This window comes from Topomyia yanbarensis, chromosome 3, assembly GCF_030247195.1.
Source record: "Topomyia yanbarensis strain Yona2022 chromosome 3, ASM3024719v1, whole genome shotgun sequence".
Classification (NCBI taxonomy): Eukaryota; Metazoa; Arthropoda; class Insecta; order Diptera; family Culicidae; genus Topomyia; species Topomyia yanbarensis.
The window spans coordinates 11037888-11064956 of NC_080672.1; the positions used below are offsets into that span (position 1 = coordinate 11037888).

The 27069-nt window shown below is 41.2% G+C and overlaps 1 protein-coding gene across 8 annotated transcripts in view; it reads left to right on the forward strand.

Moving 5' to 3' along the window:
- The window catches only part of LOC131693420 (AF4/FMR2 family member lilli), a 67215-nt gene extending 43446 nt beyond the window's left edge, over positions 1-23769 (forward strand). For 4 of the 8 annotated variants that reach the window (XM_058981214.1, XM_058981212.1, XM_058981215.1 and 1 more), the window contains 8 exons: positions 767-4490; positions 20850-21046; positions 21148-21259; positions 21683-22113; positions 22221-22358; positions 22425-22674; positions 22825-23294; positions 23354-23769. In XM_058981214.1, the coding sequence (XP_058837197.1) occupies positions 911-4490; positions 20850-21046; positions 21148-21259; positions 21683-22113; positions 22221-22358; positions 22425-22674; positions 22825-23294; positions 23354-23434 (5259 nt within the window). In that variant the 5' untranslated portion in view covers positions 767-910 and the 3' untranslated portion in view covers positions 23435-23769. The remainder of the gene's footprint in view (positions 1-766; positions 4491-20849; positions 21047-21147; positions 21260-21682; positions 22114-22220; positions 22359-22424; positions 22675-22824; positions 23295-23353) is intronic. The other 4 variants (XM_058981219.1, XM_058981216.1, XM_058981217.1 and 1 more) reach the window with 4 other exon arrangements.
- Positions 23770-27069: the final 3300 nt, after the last annotated feature.

The following is a 27069-nucleotide window of genomic DNA, read 5'->3' on the forward strand; positions in this document are numbered from 1 at the left end:
CGTAATTGGACTATTGTAATTATTCTAGAAGAATTGTATTGAGCATTAGAAGGTAAAAACTGACCATCTTCTAGCACTGCCATGGAAGCACCAATCTTTATGAAAATAGGCTTTTTGTGTTTCTTGACCCCACCGTTTTCAAGGAAAAATAGTTTTGAAACCCTACATGTACTAGAAAAAAGTTGGGCATGAAAGAGTTAATTCATAAATATTGTTTGTTTTATTGATTTTCTATAATTTATTCAGATCATTCGAGCTTCTATTCATGCAGGATTCGATGCTGTTGTCGTCCCTAGTTGGGTGCCAACTTCGCGAGAGTTCTTCAAATCAATGAATTATCCAAAGGTAATATGTGTAAAAAATGTCTCATTGCACTGCAAGGTGGATTAAATCGGTGCTTATTTAATGTTTTTCTAACTAAAAACCCACCAAAAATGCTTCATAATATTATCATCAAAGAAAATAGGCAGCGTTTGCATATATTAGTCTCCGTCTTGTTAAAAAAATTTCCGTGTACGCAGAACGGGAAAAAATTGTAATTCGAGGTATGTCAAACTGCTGTGGCGAAGCTGTGGAACTGTCGAGCAGTAACAAATTCTACTTCAAAAAGTATCTTCTAGAATCAAATTTAAAAAAAGAAAAGGAAAACGTCGGCTGTTTCGGATTCGCATACAGCGTATAAGGTCGTGCATTTGGCATCAAAATAATAGACCATTTTCCACGACATTGACACTAATTCGTTCTATTTTTATCCTTCTGATTTCAGATCACTCTTTAGATGGGAACAGATTTGCTTACATGAGGCAGAAACAACTGTGGACGAATGAAATACCGACGCAGACAGCGCGTCACCTAAGCAAAAGATCAACCATCTTGTGAGTTCGTTTCAATTTGATTCCTTTTATCTAAAATGGATCCAGCAGGTCCATGGTCGTACTCATATAATCGACAGCCGGGCACGAGTGGCGAGTTTCATCACCATCTAGCGACGGCTGCCGCAGCCGGTGGTATCGGACTGGCTGCCCACAATACGGCCGTTGGTGTGCCATCGACAACATCTCAGTTGCTGCTGCAGGCAGCTCACACAACATCTCTTGGGACCTCCTCAGGTCCCTTCAATCCACCTGGTTTTCTGTCACCGCCAGGGGTCAGTTATGATGCCGTGTTTACACCCTTATTCCACCCTGCTGCAAACCCAAAGCCAGCCCACTACAGTTCGACCATCAATCAACATCGGGTACTGGCTCAAGCGCAGGCACAGGCAGCAGTGAAACAAGCAAGCGATTCCGAAGTATTACGGGATAACTATACCACCCATCAAACGCTAGCCGCTGCAGCTCAAGCCGCCAACTTTTTCGAGCAACAACAGCAGCAGCAGCAGCAACAACAGCAGACTTCTAACGCCAGTGCCGGAAGTAGTGGATCAACGTCAACCAGTGGTTCCTGGCAAGGAAACAATCAACTTCCGAGCCCCTTTGGTATCATGCCCCACGAGAATGTCGTCCAGTCGAGCCCGGTCTCGTCGGCATCGTCAAAACCCACTACATCAACGTATGAAAATTTCAACGCACATTTCAACTTGAACCAACAGCTTAACTCACAGCTGGCCAGCAAGGCTGCAGTCCGATCTGCATCTCCAGCGGTCAACAGTGGAAGTAGCAGTGCAGGTTCATCAAAAACCACCACAAATTACTTTGCATCGACAAACTCCAGTAGCAATACGCAACAGTATGGTGGAGTAAATGAATCTCTATCAAACTATTCCAACCAGCAGCAACAATCCAGCAAACAGCAGCTGGAATACGGTAGTGCTAGTAAGTCATTGTCGTCCAGTTCGACCGGCACCGGCGGTAGTTCGTCTTCGCTTCAGCAGACATCTTCACCTTCTTGCATTGTTATTACTCCAGTTTCTACCCCTGCTATCATTGCCTCTTCACCCTCATCCCAATCATCCCCCTCATCTTTCGTAACAGCGAATGCGAAAGACTACAAGTACCAGTCTCGTATCATACCATCCCAAACACCCCTCGTTAACTCCTCGATTGTCTATGCGTCTCGTAACCACAACGCCCATCAAGCAGCAGCCAATAGTATGATTGATCAAAAAACCCGATTGTTATCGCCAGGTCTTCATACACAACCTGTAAACCACCAACAGCTGCAGCAAGCTCAACAGCAGCAGCAGCAGCAACAACAACAACAGCTTCAGCAATCACACCACCATTTGCTGCAGATGAATAGTTTCATCATACCTCCGCCTACTGTGTCTCCCCAGTCTCCAGTGCACAGTAGTAGCAAAATTGTACATAAAAATTCATCCCATACAAAAGGAGGAGGCGGTGGTTCTACGGCTACGATAAAATCCGATGGTCAGCATATAGTGATCAGCCATCAACCGCAGTCATCGCCGATCAGCTACTCAATCACCGATAACAATGGACGGGCAAGCAGCTCCTCTGCTTCCTCGTCCTCTTCTTCGGTCGTAGCAACTACGACGTCTAAATTAAATAGTCCTATTAATCGTGTCAATAACGGTAGTAGTAGTAGTAGTAGTATTTCTAGGAGTAACAGTAACAGTAGTAGTAATCAGCAGCAATATCAACAAAACAGTGCCTCTAATAGCTATAGAAGTAATTATAATCAAATGAATGTATCTGGTAGCAGCACTGAGTCCGTCGATTTCGTCCACGCAAAGCGTGAATCCCAACAGGCGCAGCTACAGCAGCAGTATTCAAACGGTCCCATTGCATCACTAACTCGCCATCTTGTGCCGCCTTCCTCACCGGCCGCTTCCGACTATAGTAGCTCTTCTGGGACCTTGCAAAGGCGTCCACTGTCACCGACCCATTCCCACTCTCAAGTGTCCCCCATCAGTCCGGCCTATTCCATGTACAATAGCCCAATGAGCAATACGCTTTCGTCTCCGCAGCACCACAGTACACAGCAAACACAGTCTTCCCTGCAACCGGCGACGGCACGATCGCCCTCTAGCAATCTTTCCCGACCGTCTCAATCCCAACAGCAGCAACAACAACAACAGTCACACGCACCGCAGCAGGTTGCCTATCCATCGGTTATTATTCGTACCCAGCAACAGCAGCAACAACAACAACAAACAGCCCCAGCACAACCGTTGTCGGGTTCGATTCAGGTACCCTCGCTTAGTCACTGGGACCATCGTAGTACAAATGAGCGATCACAACCAGAGCGAAATGATCCGATGACGATAGTACGGAATTTGCAGCAGCCAAGTATTATTTCTCCACCACCGGAACGGCAGTCTACCCCACTGACAACCCCCGAAAAGACTGAATCCAAATCGAGACGGAAAAAATCCGATACGCCAACACGAATTGTACCGGCGGCGAGTGTCGCCAACGGAGACTTTGGAGCAAATTCCACTACGACTGCTAGTGCGATGGGTGCCACAGGGGGTGCTGGTGGCTTGAAAGATCCCTCCCAGAATGGTGGGAACACGTTGGATTTTGACCGATGGAACTTAGCTGCTGCCTCTGCGGGAGCCGCTAAAATGTTTGCTAGTGGTAACTTTATGTCCCAATCCCCTTCGTCCTCTTTTATTCCTCCTCCTCATCCGATCTATTACCCTACGTTCCATGGTCCCATCCCACTGATACCCAACGAGATTATAAACAGCACGCTGGCAGCAGCCGCTGCTGGAACTAATCTCGAAATTCCAACCTACACCACCTTACTTAGTGCGTCCGATAATGTCCATCCGACTTCAGCGGGGAATGATGGTCGCGGCAGCGAAGACGAACAACCTTCCGCGAATGCTGCCAACAGCAATAAGGTTGTTGTCCCAAATATAGAGGAAGAACTTGGATTTCTTGCAGAAAACACGAGGCAACCTCAGCAGCAACAACAACAACAGCAGCAACAGCAGCATCAACAACAATCACAGCAGCAGCATCCACAGCAGCAGGGTGTTCACCCCGACGGTGCTACAGGAACAACTGGAAACAATGGCACGACACCAGCCAAAAAGTTTAATGTTCCGACAAAGGATAGCAAGGGATTTATGGGCAGCTACCTAAAGTTTTTGCAGGGCGAACGAGACACTTCGCCACCACCGGCTACGAGAAGCAATCGAAAGACAACTTGGACACGGCCGGCTGGGAATGCTGGTAATGCAGCAAACAAGAACACGGCTGCCGGTAATGCTGCCAATAAGACTGCTGTTGCCAATCAACAGCAGCAGCAGCAACAACAACAACAACAGCAGCAACAATCACAAACGGCACAAGCTCAGCCCACGCAAGCAGTAGGCGCAGATGTTAGTAATGGTATCTTTCAAGCTGAACAATACATGTCTAATTTCCATATTCCACATCTGCAGCACAAGCAGCCGGACAGCCAACAGCAGCAGCAGCAACCGCAGCAGTTACATCCACTACAGCAACAACCGGATCCACGATATTCGGCCTACCCGGTAACAAAGGATAACCGAAAGCGCAAATACGACTCTGAAGGTAATAACTTAACATACGACAGTAGTGCTAGCGAGGCTAGCGGATTCAATTCCGTGCGTAATAACAGCACAGCAGTAGCTGTGGCTGCTGCGGCAGCAGCAGCAGCGGCCGCAGCAGCCGAGCTACAGCTGCAAGTAGAGCGCAACCAAAAAAAGTTTCAAAGTGTGCAACAGCAGCAACAACCACAGCTCCTACACCACCACCACCACCATCACCAACAGCTGCAACAGCAGATGCAGCAACAATCACAGCATCAGCAGCAACAGCAATCTAAAACGACGAAAGCCCACTATCCTGGTGCTTCTCGGTCACCCCCAATTCACAATCAATCGTCACCTTCGTCGTCCACGACATCCTCCACCGGTTCCAATCAGCAACAGCAACAACAACAACACCAATCTCAGCTAACGCAGCATCAAAGCCAACAGCAGCAACAACAACAACAACCAAACATGATTATGTCCCCAACGGCTCAACATCTACTCACATCAGCGGCTGCGGTGGCCGCCCTCAACCCCAGTAGTCTTCCCGTGACTCACCCCTCCCATCCACACCATCAGCAGCTGCAGCAACAGATGATGCAACAGTCCTACTATCATCATGCAGCAGCTGCTCAGCAATCGGACGAAGGTGCATTCAGTTTGTTTGATCTACATCTCAGGCGACAGAGGTGGTAACTGCCCCTCCCCTATTCTCCCTATCTCCCTATCCCCCTGCGGTCGTGGAATAATCTCTCATCGTCGTCGCCTGTTTCCAAAAAAGAAGAAAACAAATAATTCAACGGATAAATCGTGCCATTAGACCTTTTTTTTACCCCGTAATCCCCGTGTTCCCAGTCCCAAACGCTGATTGTCTCGTTCTCGTTTCTGAACACCCATCAGAGAGTGTGGCAAGTGTACAAAGTGAAAGGATTTACTCGTTTTTTTTAGTTGTGCTGTAGTAGTATCCTTCAAAAGGAATATGAAGAATAATATTCGATAAGCAAAAATAGAAAGAACAAAAAAAACAATAAGATGCTGGCCGGGGTGCTACCAGATCGTGTATTTTCTCTTATTTCATGTATGTAAATATTCGCACGTATGTAAAACATATTTTTATCTAATTGTAGAACACAGACTAGAAAGGAATTGTGAAAATACAAAGCGACGACTAGAAATCACAAAATTCTTCCCCCACCTGAGACAGATATTTCAAAGTTCATGCCTACGAAAAGCATTGAAACGCGTTTCCTGAATCAACGTGTAATGGTTTGGTTGCCTTGAATGAGCTAGTTGAATAGTCCGATCAAAGTGTCTTCTGGTAGTTTTTCTTGCTGTTCGATGAATATGACATGATTCCAACCTACTTCTGTATTGGTACTTACTGAATGGCAGCACCATTTTCATTATTTATAAACGTAGCTTAGATAGTTTCTTAGAGCGAGCTTATCCTATTTCAAAATACTTCATCAGCAATGATTTGCTAATTCATTTCATCTTCAAACCCTGCTCCATACATTACAAACAATTTCGGATAAGAATTGGTCAACTTTCAACTGGCTATTTTGTGACGCTACCCAACCATTGTAAATCTCAAAATTGAAACCTTTCTTTATTCGTATATTTTACTGTCGGGGAATCTCTTAATAAGGGTGGTGATTTGAACGATACACTTCGTAAGCAAAAATATAATCTAAAAAAACAAAACAAAAATAGAGGAAACATAATACTCGTGTTCTTTAGCGGGTGGTCTCTGTGATATGAAACTCTAGGTTTGCGCACTTAGATTCGAAATCAAAAAAAAAACGGAAGGAAGGAATAAAAATGAACCAGAACTCTTAGAAAGTCAGCTAATGCATACATAATAGCAATCACATCAAGGCACAAATGAAGCTGTTGGAATGCTACTGTTGTTACTGTTGATCAATCGGAAGATACATCCAGGTGAGAGAAAACGTGGTTATCGATTGAGGCATTGGCAAAAATTTTTTGTAAATAGTTTGTACAGGTTTGTACTATACTAAAAAATATGCAAATATATTACTCTCTCTCTCATACAAAAAAATGAGATAATGTTAGTAGCAGTAGAAGAGCGTTAGTTTTATAACTAATTTAAACAATTCATTTCTGTTGTTCAGTTAATGGAGATAAGCAAACAATTATAGTGCGTAAATTACTTTGTATAAACACAGAACAGTGGAAGTGAAGGGAATATAACATTTCACAGTGCGATAAATTTGTTGTATGAATACGAAACTGGACGCTAAAAACGCAAATAACAAACAGCAGCAGCAACACATTACAATAAGTTAACTTATAGCGGCAAAAGAATTATAGATGTGCCGTGAGTTCGTTCACGTGCAACACACAACACACAAATCCGTTCGTTTAGCAGAAGACAAAAACAAAAAACACAATCCGCGAAGGGACGCAGTGACAGCTTTAAAGTGTTGATTCTACTTAGCAGACGGCAGGATTGCGCGGTAGCAGACCTAACGGAATAGTAGTATTTGCGTTTGGAAAGTCCAAGTTAAGTGAGAAAAAATGTGGAAAGAAAAATTGCAGAATATAAAATACTTTATTACTGAAGATTGATGTTTGTTTTTTCCGCTAAATGTCGCTTTTTTTATATTCCTTTTCAGGTTTGTTGATTGCGATTTTGTTTTAGTTTTAAGGAAAAAGAGAGTAGCACAGAGGTAGCACCCAAGCCATGGCTAATATGAATTATAAAACAAAAAACAAAAATCAAACATTGTTAATGAAATTGAAAAATGACACTAAACTAGTTACAACCAATGAATTGTACCCTACATCAGAACCCACACTGTAAATTAACCCCTAAAAGGTTCGATAAACTGAACCGAAAGGCACTAAATTGTTCGATAGAACACTCTCCGAGAATCCAATGCCCTGCCCTCAGCACACGCCTATGGTAATTCGCGTTTCAATTTCATTCAATGTTCGAATTTGTGGCACATGTTTCCTAAATTAACCCAGCCTTACTCACAAAACGATCAAACAAACTGAAATGCCTCTGTCTGCCCCTTTTTTCTGTATTTTAAATGTGTGTGAATGATGGTCCTGTCCTGTGAGTAGATGTTGAACCGTTTTTCCGGCGTTTGCTGCAACGGCAACGGAACAAGTTAGTGGAATGCTGTGGACGACTAATGTGACGATATGATGACAGTTCCCTTGGCTTTTTCTGTCCCCAGTGCCTCGCGAGCCACGCTGTGAGATAATGTTTGGCAACTGTTGCAGTTGGTCGGTGCATGGAAATGTCTTTTACGCACAGATCTAGCGGTTATAAGAATGATTATTTACAAGCAATATTACTAGGGATTTTATAAAAGTTTAACCCATGCGTTTTGTTGTCATACTAGAACTTCAATCCCACATAAACATAATAATTTTTTTCTTACAAATTGGTCCTTGAAAACTGAGTTCCAGCGAATCTTTTTTTTTTTTTTTTTTGAGTTTTGAGAACTTTCGCTAATTTATCTGCGTTTGAACCTCACAAAAACTAGCAGCGAAATATTGATATGTCGTTAGGTTATACCACATTTGGAACATAACCTTTCAGCATTTGGCCATTTAACATATGGTCATTTGATGCAATAATAATTTGTTCATCAGAATGATGGCTAACTTTCCATGGGAATTGTATTGATAGAGGTAGGTTCATTCTGAAGCTGAAAATCGCAGCAAAAAATGAAAAATCACGACGAAAAAAGACGATAAACAGAGATTTACATAATTTGACGAAAACAAAAAAAAAAGGTTTTTGATAAATAAAATTTTAGCATAACTTATGTGAGTGTTTCGACGGGAGCTAATGTGATGAATCAAATCAGAACTAATCAATGCGATTAATACAGTCGTGTCGCTACAATCGACTGACGACGCGAGAAAAGAATTTAAATTGAAAATAATGGTGATGAGTGATCGGATTTCCGCGGATGCCTTCATTGATTTATTTAGAAGTTAGAATGAGGACATACATATATAAGGTGTGAAAATTATTACCGTTTTCGGAAATTCACGCTTAGAATATAACAAATAGGGTACCGTGTATGCACCATACCATATTTCTGTTTGATTGGGAGTACTACGAAAGGCCGAAGCACGAGATCAAATCGCTAAGGTCATTGTAGTAACCCATGGCGTTATTGATGAGCTGGTCCATATCATATCATGAATTGATAGCTGAAAACTGCTTTAATTGATTTTTGATTAAATTAAATTAAATTCAACAGAACAGCCCATGTTAAAAAGAAGGAAAAATACACGAAAAGATAGTACAATAATTAACATGGCAGGATTTCTAAAAATCTGTTCAACATTGATTGACCATTTTAAAATATGCACTATCCGCATTACATATTTTCTAATAAGGTCTTTTCGGGCATTTTGTAGTAGATAAGAAGGATGCTGGGGGTCATTAGTCAAAGGGTTATCCGGCCGAAGGATATATAGACGAATAGTCATTAGGGCGAGGCACACTAGGTCGAATGCACCAAACAGGGTGAGAAATAAAGCCTTTGGAACTGAAAACAAGATTTAAACGAAGCTTTCAACAATTTGATTGGAACCTTTGAAAGAATTTGATTGGAACCATTGAAAATAATGTTTAGCATATTTACGTCATCTTTAGCGCTGTAAATATGCAGCGAATATCAAGGTGCTGGGTCATTAGGCTGAAAGCCGGTAGGCCGAATGTCGTTTGGTCGAATGCCGTTAGGCCGACTGGTCCAATAAGAATGATAAATATGTAGAGCAGTTGGAACTGAAAATTTTCAATGATGATATAGTAAATAATATCAGTTTGAGCACAACTTTCCATACTACCTGTCATGTAGAATGTTAAACACGGCAAGTTGGTCGTTGTTCCACAGGCTACTGCTTGCATTAAGCCTAATATGGTTCCATAATCACCAACTCGAGACAGAACACAATGAATTTATTCCACGAAGTTGCCAAAAAGCGGGGTCTCCAAAATGTCGATGTACCTTTTCAGAATGGTAAATATGTAGAGCGGTTGGAACTGGAAACTTTCTAAGAATGATTTTTTACGATTTTTTCAATAGAATAATAATGTTTGGAATATTTACGACACTTCTCGTTGCATATTTGCCGCTTTACTGGAATAAATAAACAACACGAAGCCTAATGTGGCTACGCCACATCGCTTCATGGCAAGTGCTGTCCGACATCGCTCCGCTCCGTCGGACTTAAACTAATTTAAGCCCCTATGTTTGAGTAATCCGGGCAAACGAGTGGATCACAGGTTTGCTTGCGCGAAACCGCCGCTTCCGACGACGGGTAGGCGGCCACCTCGTCCGGCGGCCTCGGTTATGCAGCTAGGCCGCATCGCACTGGCTTCACCGCATGCGCTAGAGCAGTGTAACAACCAAACAATGGTTGTGGCTAGCGGTTACATTTAGCCAAACTGACTTTTTTATATCAATTTTCTTTTATTATCTATGCTTTTTATGAACGCGATTTTATTTTAAAATATTAGTCATGGGCAATACTAAAGTATCATCAACACCAACAGATTAGATCATTCGATTTCTGATGCATGTTGGACTTGCGGTTTTATGTGATTCGGCCTTTTGAAATTTCTTCCTTTTGTGATTCGGCCTTTTCGGGTTTCGGCCTTTTGTGGTAGGTTAGAACATCTTCGGCCTTTTGTGTTTCGGCTTTTTGTGATTCGGCCTTTTGTACCGCTCCCGTTTGATTCAATACAAAAAATAGTAGTGTGGTAGACTTTCTTTTTTCAGTCTTTTTATGAGAAGGCACGGGACGATACCATTACAGCTTGAAGGTGCAAATTTTACGTTTAAAATTTGTTAAAATTAGGGGATTGCAATAGACGATTCTTAAAATTGCATTTTGAAACTAAGGAGCAATTTTTAGATGAGACAATTCTAGACTACCTTTAGAGCGAGTAAGGGCGCTTTAACCTAGGCTCATTAGCCAGGGCAAGGTGTAAATACCTCTGTCTTATCCCAAAGGACCAAAGGAGTGACATTAACCTTCTTAGCCAAGTCACTCCCAACGATTTATTATATTCCCTTTAAACTGAAACGGTCGGTACGGTTGTCCTCGTTTCTTCCTCCTTTAAGATTCAAAACAATTCGTTAATTAAATTATTCACTAAATGAATAATTTAATTGCCGTCTAATTTTGAAACATCTTCAAACCCAACTCTGCACAGTAGGCCTGGCCGTTTTAATATTTACGACATATGAAAATATGCTTCAAATATTAATATTGACAAGAACAACAATACAGACTAACTGTAGTGTTTTCCAGGATGCTTTTCAATACTGGCTGTGTAAGGGTTAGAATAGAGAATAGAATAGAATAGAGACAATTCTAGACTACCTTGAACTAGGAATACAGTTTAAAGTACATGGGGGATGAAAAATTTTGACTAGGGGGGGGGGGGGGTCATTTAAATATAAATACTATGGAAGAACCCTATTAAGACCGTAGGGGTATTCCAGAACCTCCCGATTTCTCAGAAAATCGGCTTTCTGACATTCGTACATATTCTGAAACATTAATTTTGACGGATGAATCTCATTCTGCAGTTTTTCTAGAAAGGAGATATAACGTGTTTAATTTTTTCGCCATCCTCGAAACAAAGATCATTATAATGCTAAAACCGTGCTTAAAGTAACAAATAAAAATGATAAAAATAACAGCTCAGTGTTTTGGAAAGCTTGAGGCTCTTATTTTATGGAATGATTTTTGTTTGGGTGAAAGCATAGATATTGTCAAGTCACTCACCACACGAAATGAGCGTACGGGGCTATTCGGATCCCCTATTCCATCGACCACCGTGCAGTGGCTTGCGGCTGCGCACACAATTGCACACACCACAGCAAAGAAAATTACGATGCGCCAATCGACAGGCTGCGACTACTCAGATTAATTTTTTAAAAACAATTGATTTCTCTTTTGCTTCTTAGGGAGTTCACAGGTAAACATAATTCCTTTAAAAAAAAGAAAGAATTTTCGGTCCAAAGTGTCCCGTAGGGGGTCCAAATTACCCCTACATTGTAAAAGGATTGAAAAATGTAGAGCGACCGAAAAAAAAGTCGCAAGTAAAGAACATGCTTCGCAAAACCCGTTTCAAACGTATTAGAATATAAAAATCGGAAATAAACTTCAAGTATAAAACAGAAACCCTTCAGTTTATGACTCGCTTAAGAAGTTCTCACCCGTAAAACTCGACTAAAATGAACCTCCAATATAAAAATCGGTTAAAAATAAATAAATCACTCGTAGGAGCATCCGTATATCTTGATGTTCAAGATTAAAAGTCGGCTAACAAAAACTACTTTGTAAGAATCGGATATATTTTTTACGGTTTTTTGCTGAAGGTTTTTTTATCCGACTCTTACAAAGAAAAGTCCCAGTCCGATTTTTATACTTGAACTTTTGATCCAATTTTTGTATTCTAATATATTTGAAACGGTGTTTACGAAGCCTGTTCTGTCCTTGTGACTTTTATTTTTTTCGGTCGCTCAAATGTAACTGAGGTTTCAATCTAACAATTAGGACCGTTGCCTCATAAATTCTTTTATATCTATCCATCTAAAATGGCAAATAGCCCCGGGTTCCCCTATATACACGTTAGCGTTTGTTTTTGAGATTTTAATTCAAAGAAAGGGAACCAGATTCAAATTCGATTTTTACCACAAAGGCCTATTTGCTTCAGAGAGACATTTTCATGGGGGGAGGGTTGATTTCAGCATCGGAATAACAGCAATATAAGATACAGGGGAGAGAGGACAATGGTTACAGAGAAGAGAACATCAAGCTTGTAGTTTGTTGGGGTGGTCCGCGTCGTTCTCCAAGATGGGTCAGAACTTCGGGTCGTTTTCGGCTCCAATTTTGGTTTATGCAAGCAGGTTGGTTATTGAAGACGATCACATAGTAGCACTCTGGTGCGAGTGTACGCTACAAAATCAGTACGGGGATTTCTCTGAGAATGAGAAAATGAGGGGGCTGAATTCTTATATCGATTGGTTTTAGGAAGAGACAGATAAGGGACATATAAGGGAGATCGTGGCTTACCATAACATCTTGAACTGGGATGTTGGATGGTATCCCTCGGGCCCGAAGAGTGTCCATTAACTGAGACCTGGCGGAACTATACTCGGTGCACGACCAGACAATGCGTTCGATATCGTGATGACCGTCACCACAAGCGTAGACACCACTATCCACGAGCCCCCTGGTTTGCCATTAGTTGGGACATGACACAAATGAATTCACAACCCACATCCATCAACGTGAACCAAGGATTCGTCGATACCTACGGGACTATCGAATGTAGCCAACTTTCTAGTTCATCATTGCTCCACGAAGTTTGTCAACTTTTGACGGGTTCTCTGATGAGTAATACTGCAAAATGCGTTGAAGCAAATTGGTCTTTCATAAATGTCACCATAGCTAAAGAGTTCGCCTTCTCATTGCCCGAAATGGAGCAATGAGAAGGGACCCAAACCTAGGTAATCTGGAAAGATTTGTCAGTTAAAGCACTCTTTAGCTCCCGTCTTTTCCCCAAAAAATAAGAGGAGTGCTTTCCTTGTTTCATCATGAGAATAGCGTCAGTGGACTGAAGCTATAATGGTCAGATGTATCTAAGAAATCACCACTGTTGGGATTATATCTAAAAGTTAGTATTGTGCGCCATGTAGTCAAAGTACAGGGACATTAAACAGGTTTAAGAATTGAGCTCGACAAGCCTGTCGAAATTTTCAATCACCAATGGGCTCAAGATATCACATCGAATGAACAATCGATACGAGAGTTCCCAAAATCTATTTTCGGCAGATGCCGCCCAACAAGACTTTCGAGTTTGATTAAATGATTGTTCGTCGCGAAGCGCTCATCCGTATTCCATTACTGACAGTATCGTTATTTAATGCATGTCTGCTGAGTTGGCACCCCACCATGTTCCGATTATTGTACGGAGAAAATTGATCTTTAATTGGCATTTCTGTTTCAGATACCTAATGTGGCATCCCCAGGTACCTTTCGAGTCGAACTAGAGCTTCCTTAAAAATAGGACTAGCTCAGTTTCTGCCATGGTCCTTGTAGGTCGATAGCTTTGGGTCTCGTAACAGAAACCATACCGTCGTCTGCAAACTGCCTTAACATTCATAAATTGTCAAGACATTCATCGACGTCATTGATGTAAAAATTGTATAGCACAGTGTTTAAGAATGAACCCTGGGGTAAACCCATGTAGCTGAATCTCAACGTTGACGAATCGCCATACAAGAAGTACATGTGCATTTTCGACAACAAATTCAGTAAAAAATCTTCAAAGTTATTGAAAGATCATGATGGCGCAGCTTATCATACACAACCCAGTTAACCAGGTGTCGTATAAGGATACGCGTTATACAAAATTTATCTTAACTAGTGCGATGTGATAACTCCTTTGCGATTCCCGTATATGAGTGCTAAGTAAGTCACATAATATATGGAAAAGATCATTATTAGTGTAGTTATATGACACAATTACGACTACACAAATGGGTGTCGGTAATAGCCAAATTTATCAAACTATTGTACGCCAAGAATCGTAAAGCAAATGGTGGCAGTTACTTATCCCACGTTCGCATAGACAAAATTGTACATCAGAGTGGTATAATAACAAGCGTTTTCCCCAAGATTCATTGAGTTTGGCCCGAACTAACCACACTTATCAAATGGTGTATGGGGTATGTTTCAGGCACGTAAGCTGATGTTTCAGAGACCGACTGAACCCATTTGTAGAAAAAAAAGGGTACAACGTTTAAGGATGCGAAAATTTTACAGTAATTCTCATTCTTAAAAAAACAGGTGGTCGAAAGATGTTCTCATTCTTAACTTTTATTTTATATTAATATTTTCCGAAAGCCTAATATAATCGTATATAGTACTGTTTTGAGTCGTAAGAGAGTATAAAAGTATAGTTCATATCGTATATTGAATCCCAATTTGATCTCAATGTAGATATATTGCCTCTACTTTTGTCCGCAATTAGCATATTTGCGCATTGTATACTACTTAGTTGTGCTGTATATTTACATGTATAACTCGGTTGAAATTTCGATAAAACTACAAAATTGTTTGCTGGGAATGTGGATAAAAACTGACTCAAAAAATCCCATTAATATCCAAGAATACTGATTCTATCTGCTCTTCGTTACCATATCATTTGTATTTCTGTTGAGGCAAAGCAATCGTTTGTCCGCTTGCTTTTATGGAAGCCAAATTGTGTATCAGTAAGCTCATTTGCTTCGATCCTATTGTCGAGGCGAAACATTTTCTCGCAAAACTTCCGGATACAGGACAGAATTTCAATCGATCGGTACGAGTTGTGGTTGGAGGCTGATATTCCTGGTTTTTGGATGGGGATGTCTCTGGCGGATTCTTCAACAGGTTGAATTCGATTCTGTCTGGCTTCATTGTTACTTGATAAGAGAGCAAGTGAGAGCTCCGCCATCGAAAAAGGTGTTCGTTTGTATTATCGTGAGGGAACGTGGTGCGGTGGATCTGTGCCTGGGCGGAATCCGGCCAAACCTTCTTGGTGAAAACGAATATGGCACAAGGAGAGCTCATCGATGTTTCTCTTGTTAACCCATCGACGAATCGACGCCAGTAGTCATGTTTTTAGGCATTCATCAATCTTTTCATTCGCGTTTCAAATATCGCGTACTGCCGTTAGCTAGCGGCTAACCCGTAGTTCGGGAAGGCTTTATATGCGGCGGCCTTTCTCGTGTATACGTATGGGCACTCCTTGCGTATATGGATGTTCACATTCACCCTTATTCTTGTTTAGGACGAATGCGATGATCGTCAGGTGGCCCCACCCTGGGCCATGGGAGTTAAAGTCTTCAAGAAGCAATCGTCGGGAAGGAAAGTGTTCAATCACGTTGGAGAATCTTAGGTATCCCATCATGGCCCTAGGAGAACTCTACCTTTAATTGTTTTTGGCGATTCTGCAATTCCACTGCAAAACACTGATCAGATCCGCGATTCCGTTTAATAAGTTAGCCATCGGAGGATACGATCGCTGTTCCGTGAACTGTTTTAACCCTCCGGCACTCGCGCGAATGGCTCCCAGAATGGACAGACGTTGGTGCCGTAAGAAGATTTCGCTAGTTTCTGAAGGTGTTGCACTAAATACAACGGCGCGAGTGCTGGAGGGTTAAAAATGTTCTTAACGTTGGTAGAATAGTATCCAGCAAGCTTTTCAGAGGATCGTGAATATCCAGTCCACAATGTCAGAAAATTTAAGGTATCTTGTTTCAGGTTGAGTTTCTGACTGTGAAATAGGAACACTTGGGATTTTTGATGCTCCGGGAACTGTTGGGAACTCCTGGTTGTAGCTCAATTTCCCAAAACCAGGAGGAATTATCTTCGGATTTGTAGCAGCACTTCTAATTAAAGATAGATTTTGACTTTATCCCCTTATTTGGTACAACCTGGGGCCCTTACGATGAAGTTCGGGTGAGGTTGGATTACTTCTATTGCTGGAGTTTCCAAGCAGAGCCAACGAATGCCCCTCGCAAGGGTCGTTAGAGGCGTTATCGTCAGTTGGCAAGAGAGCGTATGGGTTTTCGGAGATAAGTGGAGCAGCTCTTTTAAGCATTTCTGCGTAAGAGCATCTGGAGCGATCTTTGGCGGATCATTTCACTTTATCCGCGTGAAGTTTGTTCGTTGGGCATGTCAAAAGTGGATGCGGATTCTCCCCACAGTAAAACACTTCTCAGCGGGCCTACTGCAAGTATTATCCGCATGGCGTTCCCTACATTTACCACACTGGTGTTTGTTGCTAGGCCGTATGACCTAGCTGCTTGTAATTTGAACAATTCATGACCCGCGGTACAAACAGACGCACAGGTAGACGAGCTCTTCCAACTTCAACATAACTCCGGCAGATCCGGCGAAGGTCACACGAAACGAGTCTGATGGATAGTAATTCCCATCTTCGATGGGCTTTGAGTGCAATTGGTTGCACTCCAAAATCTTAACTGATTGAAGGTTAGGATCCTTAAAGCGGCCAACCCGATCATTCATCAGACCATCGACAGTTAGACCCGGATCACTTACCACACCGTCAATCTCCACATCACAAGAAGGAATGTAGACGCGATACTCCATCGTAAAGAGGCTATTGCTAACGATATCATCGGGCTGTTTCAAGTTTGTAACGACTACGCGCAGTTTATCTGACTGAACCTTTTTAATCTCGGTTACGGCCGAGTAACGTTTTGTCAGCTACCGCGCAACAGCTATGCTGTTTAACGGTTTATTGTTGGGCCGAAGATATACCACCCAAGGACCAGTGGATCGATCCTGGTAAACCTTGACTCGGGGGGCTGGGAAACATTGGGGGCAGTGAGGAAGGTGGATCGGAGGTAATAACTTTTGTCTCCGAAATATATTCCAGAAATTATTGCGACACCGAAAATGCCAATTTTCTTATAATGTTTAAAATCTAACCAAAATTTTAGAGTAGTTTTATACATATATTTACTTCAAAAATCAAAAGAAAAGTTAATCGATGGAGCCTTGAGTGTAAAATTGAACGCATTTTCGCTTGATACACTCCACCAAAGTCTTTACAGTGTCATCCGGTACCAGTTTCTCAGTTTTTTCCATTTTCTTAAGATGTCCTGCTCGTCTTTGACTGTCTTCTTGCTCTTCCGAAGTTCCCGCTTCATCATTGGTCAGTACTGCTCCACCGGGCGCAGCTTCGGACAGTTTGGCGTATTCATGTCCTTTGGAACAAAATGGACAGAATTTGCCTCAATCCACTCCAGGACACTTTTAGAATAGTGGCATGATGCCAAATCTGGCCAAAATAGCGGAGCTTCTCGAGGCACTCAGATTTGTAGATCTCGCCATTTACTGTGCCCTTTGTCACGAAAGGCTCACTCCTCAGTCCGCAAGAGCAGATGGCCTGTCAAATGAGATATTTGGAGGCGTACTTCGACATTTTCTTCTTCTTAAATTTGTCGTCCACATAGAACTTGCTCTTGCCAGTGAAAAACTCCAACCCAGGAATTTGCTTAAAATCGGCTTTTATATACGTTTCGTCGTCCATCACACAGCAGCCATATTTTGTCAGCTTCTTCTCGTAGAGCTTCCGTACCCGAGTTTTAGTCGTCGATTGTTGCCGCTCATCGCGGTTTGGGATGTTCTGTACCTTGTATGTATGTAGTCCAGCTCTCTTCTTTGCATTCTGGACGTAGCTCTGCGACATGCCGATCTTTATAGCCAAATCACGGCTTGAGACGTTGGGATTTGCTTTAATCATCCGCTTCACCTTTCCCTCCGTCTTTTTGTTCTCCGGTCCCGGTTTTCTTCCAGCTCCTTTGCCGTGGTCCAACGTCAACCGCTCCTGGAACCGCTTCAACACTCTGGAGATGGTTGAATGGTGAATGTTCAACATTTTTCCCAACTGCCGGTGCGACAGGTCAGGAAATTCCAGGTGTTTGGAAAGAATTTGTTCTCTCGACTCGCGTTGGTTCATCTCCATTTTCGTTGAATCGAAAAACACGACTTCGAGTTTGACACCATGTAAACAATACACATCAATGAGAAAGTGTGCAAAATTTGGTTGATTTTTACCCAATGGTAAAAAAGTTATGCCCTGTTGAATGTGTCGCAATAATTTCGTGTTCGCCCTTTACTGTGCTGTGGACGTTTTCGCAGAATACTCGAAAACATAAACGACACTCGAACTAATACAGCTGATCCACGGTAACAGCCGAAATGACAGTCGTCAGTGATGTTCTCTACCGTGTATCTAATACACGCAACACGAGCGACCTCTTCAATAACATTGGAATGATAATGCCCTATACCTATTATTCCCCCATTCATATTTGACCCCATTCTACTCTATGAATCGTTTTAACGTGTGCTTACCTAACTCAAGGATTTTTTTTAGCATTTCGCATCGTATGGTTAATTTTCAACATCTACACTGCCTATTTTAATTTATCTTTGGAATCGGCGCGCCATTTCGTTTTCTACGCATAATTCCTCATTTTGCAGAACAACACAAAAACATATGTTGGAATCATTTAAAAAACTGTATCATCTGAACTGTTGTAAATATATTTTTCAATATTAAGAGCCATAGTACCCAAGGGAGAGCAAGAAGTTGAAGGAAGAAAGTTTAGAAAAGCGTGGAATAGGGTCATATGAGCAAGCTTAGAGTTACACAGTTGCGTTTCGCCTTCGCCTCATCAGAAACCGACACTAACTTTTTGTCGGAATAGATTAGCGCCGGCTTGACGCAAATCCCTTAAAACTAAAACGCACTTTGTGTTTCAATCGAATGACTGATCAAACGTGAAAAAATATAGCATAAGCTTAGAGTTTCCCAGTGACTTTAACCTTTTGTCTTCTACCGCAGGAGTCAGGATATTTCGGCATTTGAAATGCGAATCACCTTAGTATATCCCCAAAGCATGACGAAAAATAACTGTTAGATTTATTTCCAAGGAAAGACGCTCAAGCTATGAAGAAATCAAGAGTTTTAGGCCCGTCACCTTAAGTTTTTTTTTCTCTGAAAGCTATGAAACGGATAATAGATCATCACAACAGGAATGCTAGCTTTGCCATATCTGGCGAGTAAAAATCCAGGACAGCCAAAAGGAGACCATCATTGCCGTTAACTCTCTCGAACGTTCCTGGCGATATACTCCCCAGGTTTTCGGCAGTCATAAAAAATAAATCTGCGGAGCTCTGCCAGAACGTTTCTCGACACACCACTGCGCCATGCTGACCAGGCCTTAAACGGGCCACTGCAAACTCAATTAGCGCTGAGTCATTTTCATATAATCCTTGTGAATCCGACTACGGAACAGCATATCATCTGATATGCAACTGGCCAGCAGTAGCGCAATTGCGATTTTGACTTTTCTGTCCTCCTTATATATGCGACATGATGTTAAGATAACTTAAACTCAGAAACGTACTAAAGTTCCTTATCTAAAGAGCTTTTGGCTTTCTCGCAGGTGATATGAACCACATGTTTAACTGGTTTGATGCTTGTTTTATGCTGTTATTTTTTCTCGCCCTTACAATTCTACTTCCTCCCTCCTTCTCCTTTCCTTCCGGTCAGGAAAATGACAAGAAGATATGGCAAGGCACGAGTCACCGACTTCATACGGGGAACGTGCTATTTGAGCTAGATAGGCACGTAGGAATCTGTCTTTGATATTCTATTCCATTCTAACCCTTACACAGCCAGTATTGAAAAGCATCCTGGAAAGCACTGCAGTTATTCTGTAGTGTTTTTGTTGTCAATATTAATATTTGAAGCATATTTTCATTTGTCGCAAATATTAAAACGGCCAGGCTTGCTGTGCATAGTTGGGTTTGAAGATGTTTCAAAAATAGACGGCAATGCAATTATTCATTTGTTGCATAATGTAATTAACGATGTTTTGAATCTTAAAGGAGGAAGAAACGAGGACAACCGTACCGACCGTTTCAGTTTGGAGGGGATATAATAAATCGTTGGGAGTGACTTTGCGAAGAAGGTTAATGTCAGTCCTTTGGGATGGGACAGAGGTATTTACACCTTACCCTGGCCAATAAGCCTAGGTTATAGCGCCTTTACTCGCTCAGCACGCAGGAATCTGTCGTTGATATGTGCAAAACATGACTTGAATTTTGTATCGTAGTGTCAGGTAGGAGGCAATCAATTCAATCGCATTTTCATTACAAAAAAACAATTGGAACTACATACCTGGAATATACATTCACGGTGTATCCTCCAAAACGGTCCGAAACTTCATCGTGTCAGATCATGTAATCTTACGTTGATTTTGCAACCGTCCATAAATATATTACATTCTACAAACTAGTGGAACTAGCTGTTGAAAATTATAAAATTTTGAGGTAATACGTGATCGTATAGGTCTCTGATAAATCTAACAAAAATTTTATTATTGAAAAACTTAGCGAAAACCAATATTAGTTGTACTTTTTTAATAGTTCTATTTATTAGGGATATTAGCATGGTTATGCATATGACGCTGTGGTTTGATTTACAGTATACAAATGTTATAGCTTCTTTGATAACCCTCAAGTTGACATATCGATATCTAAGTCCTCTAACAATATCAACTAGTTTGGCTAACAATGGAAGCACTCCAGTTATCACATAAACATAAAAGAAACTTATTTTTTTCAAATTACTGCATTACAGTTTTTTATACAAATCATTAAAGAAATTGTTTATGCTATTTTGTTATAACAAAACACACTTAACTTACCTTCTCATCATGCCAATATTCTCTTTCCTCCCATACTCCGGGCTGTTGTGTAACCTCAACCTTGGCAATAGTACACATACCCCATCTACCGGCCGCCGATCCACTTAACGTTCCTCAACGTCGTCAGACTTCGAACCGCAAGGCAAAAGCCAAAGCCTCCAACATACAGCAAATGATTGAGCGCGGCCATGGTACCGCTGGACTAGAGGAACCGGCGGATTTCGCATCCGACTCCGACTCCGATCCTGCCTGGACGCCTCAAGACAAAGTATGTTACCGTACAAATCAGTCAAAGTTTTTCATTACTAAGTGGTTGTTTCTTTGCCTGTTATTTGAATATCCGTCAACGCACTACCGAACTTCCCCCAGGAGGATGACGACGATGAACAGGATATGATGGGACCTAAGAAAACTAAAAAGCCCAAAAGTGTCGTTGGAAGTCCACGTGGCAAGCAACGACCGCGTTCGAATATCCTGTCAGGTGTGTACACTACAATGAAACCACTATTCACGCTCACTCTCATGTTTCCTATACTAGCCATTGTTTACACTGAATAGATTGTTTTCTAATGCTTTTGCGTCGTTTGTCATCATACATTTGTATTTTATGCTTTCTCTTTTATGAAACAATACCACAACTCAACTCAAGCAATATTCCATCTATTTCTCATCCCATCGTGCCATGCAACCCCAAACACCCTGAAACTTATCGCCACAATCAAAACCCTGGACAACTAACCTGAAACATTGTCGTCCTGAAAAAAATCCTATAATCGCCAAACAAATGGTAATTGTTATTTTACATGTTTATGCTATATGATTATGTAATCTTCGTGTAAGAATAATGCGCATAAAATTTTGAAATAGTGAAAATTGATTGAGTTTTATTTGCGTGACGTTTTAGTGGCCGCTGCCGGTGCCGGTATTGCAGATTTCGACTACGGTAGCGAAGAGGATAGTACTTTGACCCGAGGAGGTACCTCCCAAAGTATCGTCAGTTCACCACAGCATCAACAGCACCAGACGATACAACAGCAGCCTATACTTCAGCAGCAGATTCAACAGCAACAATTACTACAACAGCAGCAGCAACAACAACAACAGCAGCAGCAGCAACAACAACAACAGCAACAGATGTATCAACAGACAACGGCCCTCCCGAGTAATCAGATTATGCAAAACCAGTATATTCAACAACAGCAGCAGCAACAACAACAGCAGCAGCAGCAACAACCGATACAGCAGTACAATCCAGGGTCTATGGTCAACCAGCAGCAGCAGCAGCAACAACAACAGCAGCAACAGCAAACAACTTCCAGTAACGATGATTTTCAGGTAACTAGATCGCAAAAATAAATTTAATAACACAGTTATTAAATTACAAATAGTATTAAGGAAATAGTTTTACAATACATGACTCATAACTCTTCCCTGTATTATAGACTGGTGATTTTGTTGTGATTCGATCAGAGCTGGTACAAGATTACCCCTCGATCTGGCGAGTAGATGGTAAAACTTTGCTACAAAAATATGAACCTTTTGACCAAAACGGAAAAACGCTCCATCGTAACGTATCGACGGTAGGTTGCGTCAATTTCTCACAGCAGCTTTAAATATTGAAATTAATTTTTTAATTTGTTTCTTAGTACGCCGCTTGGAACGCCGAAAGCAAGAAGCTGTACGTTAAAATTCCGGTCCGCTTCCGGGTGCACAACCACATGGAATCCGTGGTCGAGTTTATGCGCAACGAGATGTCGATCGACGATACGGAACAGTTTCTCGAGAAGTCAATGAACGAAACCAAGGTCTACCAGGACGTATTCGAGGTGTACATCCAGACGTTGATTTCGCAGGCTTTGGATTCGAATTTCCTGAAGGAAATCTTCCAGGAGCAAGGTAGGTTTATTCTTAGAAGTTATTGCTGAAAGGAGAAAGAAGGTGACAGTGATTTTAATATCTACCAAGTAGATATTAAAATCACAGCAGTTTAACGAAATGCACTACTTCACCGCAAATAAATCAACATTTTCTCTACTCGACAATCAGATGACTACTTCCTATCGCGAGTGCAGACGATCGACAGTCTGACGGACGACCGGAAGCGACGGTTGATCCAGATCACACCGTGGTCGCGGAACATGATCACCTCGATTGCGACGTTCCCCGCGTACGACATCATGACCGAGCTGGGCCACACGAACATGAATCATCCGGTGTGTGTCGCGTGTCATCAGCCGGGCATCTCGGTGCGCATTGTGCTACAGGGTCAAACGTACAACACGGCCACACTGGCTCCGTGTCAGATTCAGGACACGCGCATCCAGTATGAGAAAAACTTTCTGCTCTGTCGCATTTGCTCGTCGCGGTTTGAGCTCCTGCACAAGATTTGCCACCAGAAGTACATGATGTTTGTGGAGTGCGCCAAGCGTGTCAATCAGCAAATTTCGAATGATTCCTCCAAAGCAGCTACCATCATTCTGAATGAATTGCTGGCCGATGAACATTGGCTGACGATGGTAATTTTGCACTTATATTTCCGTGAGTTTCAAACTAATCAGATTAAAAATTATTGCAGCTGTTCAAAGAAGTACGCGGCATTTGGGCGGAAATTGAAAACATGGAACGCCAGTATCGATTTCAAGTTGCATCGCAATGAGGAAGGGACAAAACGGCAATAAAACCGGCATAGTATCAGCAGAGAAAGGTAACCATTTCTTAAATAACAACAGAGATCAGAGACAAGTAATTCGCGTGACGTGAGTCATCCAAGATGAGCAAACACACAGAATGAACAAAAAACAATATTATTTTAGTAGAGTTTGACCAGAGAAACCCGCAAAACGTATATTTGACGAACAAATTGCTTGCTGGAAAGCAAAACCACTATACACATAACTTAATATTAATTTTCACACCCGCTACTACGGAGCAGCAGATAGTTATCCCACTAGTAACTGAAACAACTGTAGTATTTCCATAATCAAACAACAACACGCATCTTTTAATTTAAGAAACATAACAGCCATTTGTTCCTTCGGAAAATTTCCTGCATTTGTCTTTGTTTAGTTTCAGCACAAGCGTTAATTTACCCACTCATGCTATTTCTGCGTGTTTTCGTCAAGAACATTACGATTCAATTAAAAAAAACATCTACAGATAAAGTAAGCTTGATCCGGACACTGAATTCGTTTATCGCTAGTTTTTTTATAAAACGAACGGAATAGTATGCTACTTTCAAGTCATCTATGTACTGTAAAAAGTATAAGTTAGGAAGAAAAATCACAACATGAAGTAATTAGCCCGTTGTTATTCCACCGCTCCGGATGATATATCACTTTCCCGGTTGAAACTAACAATATTTTAAAATATGCGCCGAAATCAAAGGGTTGTGCTCCTCTAATGCGATCGGAACTTTTTGGTTAATGATCGACAATTAAAAGAAAAACAAAATTTGCTAGACTGAAACCCAAAGAAACACCTCATGTTTAAAAGAAGGCGAAATCTCCGATGAAATGTATTCAATCGAAAATTAATCTACTCTATATTGTCTCACCTGAGCTGTTCACGGTCGAGCATTTCTTATAAACTTTTTATGGGTTCACTATGATAAATTTTATATCAAGATATGAATGAGACGATATGCTGCCGCTAGAAGCATAATTGTCCCATGTGTATAGGGATTCCCATAGTACATGGGACAATTATGCTTCTAGCGGCAGTATGGCAAGGCACAAATATTTGGATAACATAAGTAACTGTATCAGTCAAGTTGTTTGCGTATGGACAACAAACATTGACGCTCATATTCACTAGACAACAGTTCCATGGCGACCTGACCGGGAACTCTAGTTATATGGGACAACTCACTCTTCTAGCTTCTGAACCGTACACTGAAAATTAAGTATGACATTCACGGTCCGCGTAATCAAATAAAAACGAACGCGAATATGTGAATGGACACACGGTTATAAAATCGAATTTATTCACGCGAAGTCACATATACGCCACAAACACATTAACATACAAACGCTAGTCCTTCGCGATCATCCACGCAACCTACGCCCGCGATCTTGTTAACATTATAACATCCCAGTGATGAAAGGAACGTCTCAGTACTTATAAATTTTCAAACGCGATTTCAATAGTGAACCTACGAACTCCCGCGGTCACTTCGCAAGTCTATTCTCGGTAGCAGTAGTCCAGGTCCATGCCTTCAATCAGACTACTTGAAAAAAGAAAACTCTTATATCTACTGGACAACACGTTCCATGGTGACATGACTGGGAACTCTAGTGATATGGGGTAATTCACTCCCTGTCAGAACCGCACAGAAAATTTGTGAGTAATTCCAAAATCGAATTTATGCACATGAAGTCATATAAACGAGAGCACACGCGACAAACACGTTAACATACGAACGCTTATGCCCTTCGCGATCATACACGCACACCTACGTTCGCGATCGCACACACTTGATAACACCCCGGTAATACGGTGAACATTTTAGTACTTACGAAGAGACAAACGCAGTCTCAAACGCAGACCCCCAAAATTCACTCTCAGGGAAGCCGGATGCTGGGAGCGTTGCTAATTTATAATTGCGTCGAATATTGTGTATCAACTAGCAAACATTGTTTCTCGATTCTTTATTCCGGTGATAGACGATAATGCCTGGACAAGTAAAGAGACTATAAACTGCAGACGCATTCTATGACCATCAGTAACGTTCTGGAAAGATCAGAAACGTTTTAGAAATTCCGGAAAGTTGCGCACATTTCAGGGAAATTTACTGAGCGGAGAACTTTGAAGAAGCGAGTTTCGAAAACACTGCAAAACTCAAAGAATGTGTTGTGCACTTAATAGAAGCTGTACGAATCTCAAGAAAATTTTCAAAACTTCAGGGGAGTAACTTGCGCTTCGGAAAAGCTCTGCAAACTTCAGGAAAATTCTGTGAACTTCATGTACGTTTTGTCAACCACAGAGAAATACTGTAAACATCAAAAAAGTTCTGCGAACATTGTACATTTTAGGGTAATTATGTGACCTTGAAGAAAGTTTCGCCGATTTCAGGAAAGTTCGGCGGATTCCAGGAATGTTCAAAAGTAAAGGAAGTTTTTCAAACTTCAGGGATGTGCACAAATTTTCAGGGAATTTCAGTGATTTTTGGGGGCATTTTATGATTTTTTAAAATTGTTTTTCAAATTTCAAGAAAGCTCGTCAAGAAAAATTGGCAAACTTTGTATTGTATCGTAAGCTGGGCAATTTGGAAATTACTGAACTTATATCAAGTTTGCAGAGTTTTATCTGAACATGTGCAAATTTCGGTAAAGTTCGCATAAATTCCGTGATTTTTGTGTATCTTTCCCCATGAATTTTTAATTTTGCCTAAAGACGCGTTTACGGAGTTTGCAGATTTTATATGCAGGCTTCAGATCTTGTAAATCTGCCCTAATGAGCACAAAGCTTCCTTGGAGTGTGTTTTGTTGATGATTGTATAGATTATTATTATTGAAACACAACTCTATTGCATCTTAAATTTTAAGAACTCCAGAGCAATTTGGATGAACGAGGTCATTTATAATTATAAATAGAAAATCATTTCTTCTATTTTTCACTTTTTCCATTTTTGAGCTTTGAATATTATACAGATTTTCATTTTTCAAAATTCAACTTTCCATTTTTATTAGCCATTTTTTCAACTTGTAAATTTGTTTTTGTTTAAATTTTCATTTATTGACTTTTCAGTTTCCAATCCACCATTTCACAATTTTTTTATAATTCAACTTTATATTTTTCTATTTTATGTTCTTCGGTGTTTTTCAATAGGGGAACTAGGCCAATTCAGACCTAGCAAGGGCTTGAAACGTGTCTAACGATTCACAAATTCTGAAAAACCTGTGCAATTGCGCAATTATTTCCAGTGCGGATTTTTTCGATCCCTTATCGATTATTGTGCGTATAAACACTTCGACAACAAAAATCGAGCTATTTGGTAAGAAAATTTTACAAAATAACGCTCCAAAACAACATTTGCCTCTAGCGAACACGTACGAAAACTAAGCAACATCAAAATTAGCTAGTTCTAACAGAGCTACATGACAGTCATGAAAATGATATATATGTGCTTTTCGTAATACATATAACCATATTTGAAAAACAGCTGGTGTCTGAATTGGCGCATTTTTCAAATACCCATTTTTGCCTTTCTCATATAGAAAGGTTATGCAATCGGTCGGAATTTCGACTCTTTAACCGAGGCCCGCAGGGCCGAATCTCTTATACCATTCGACT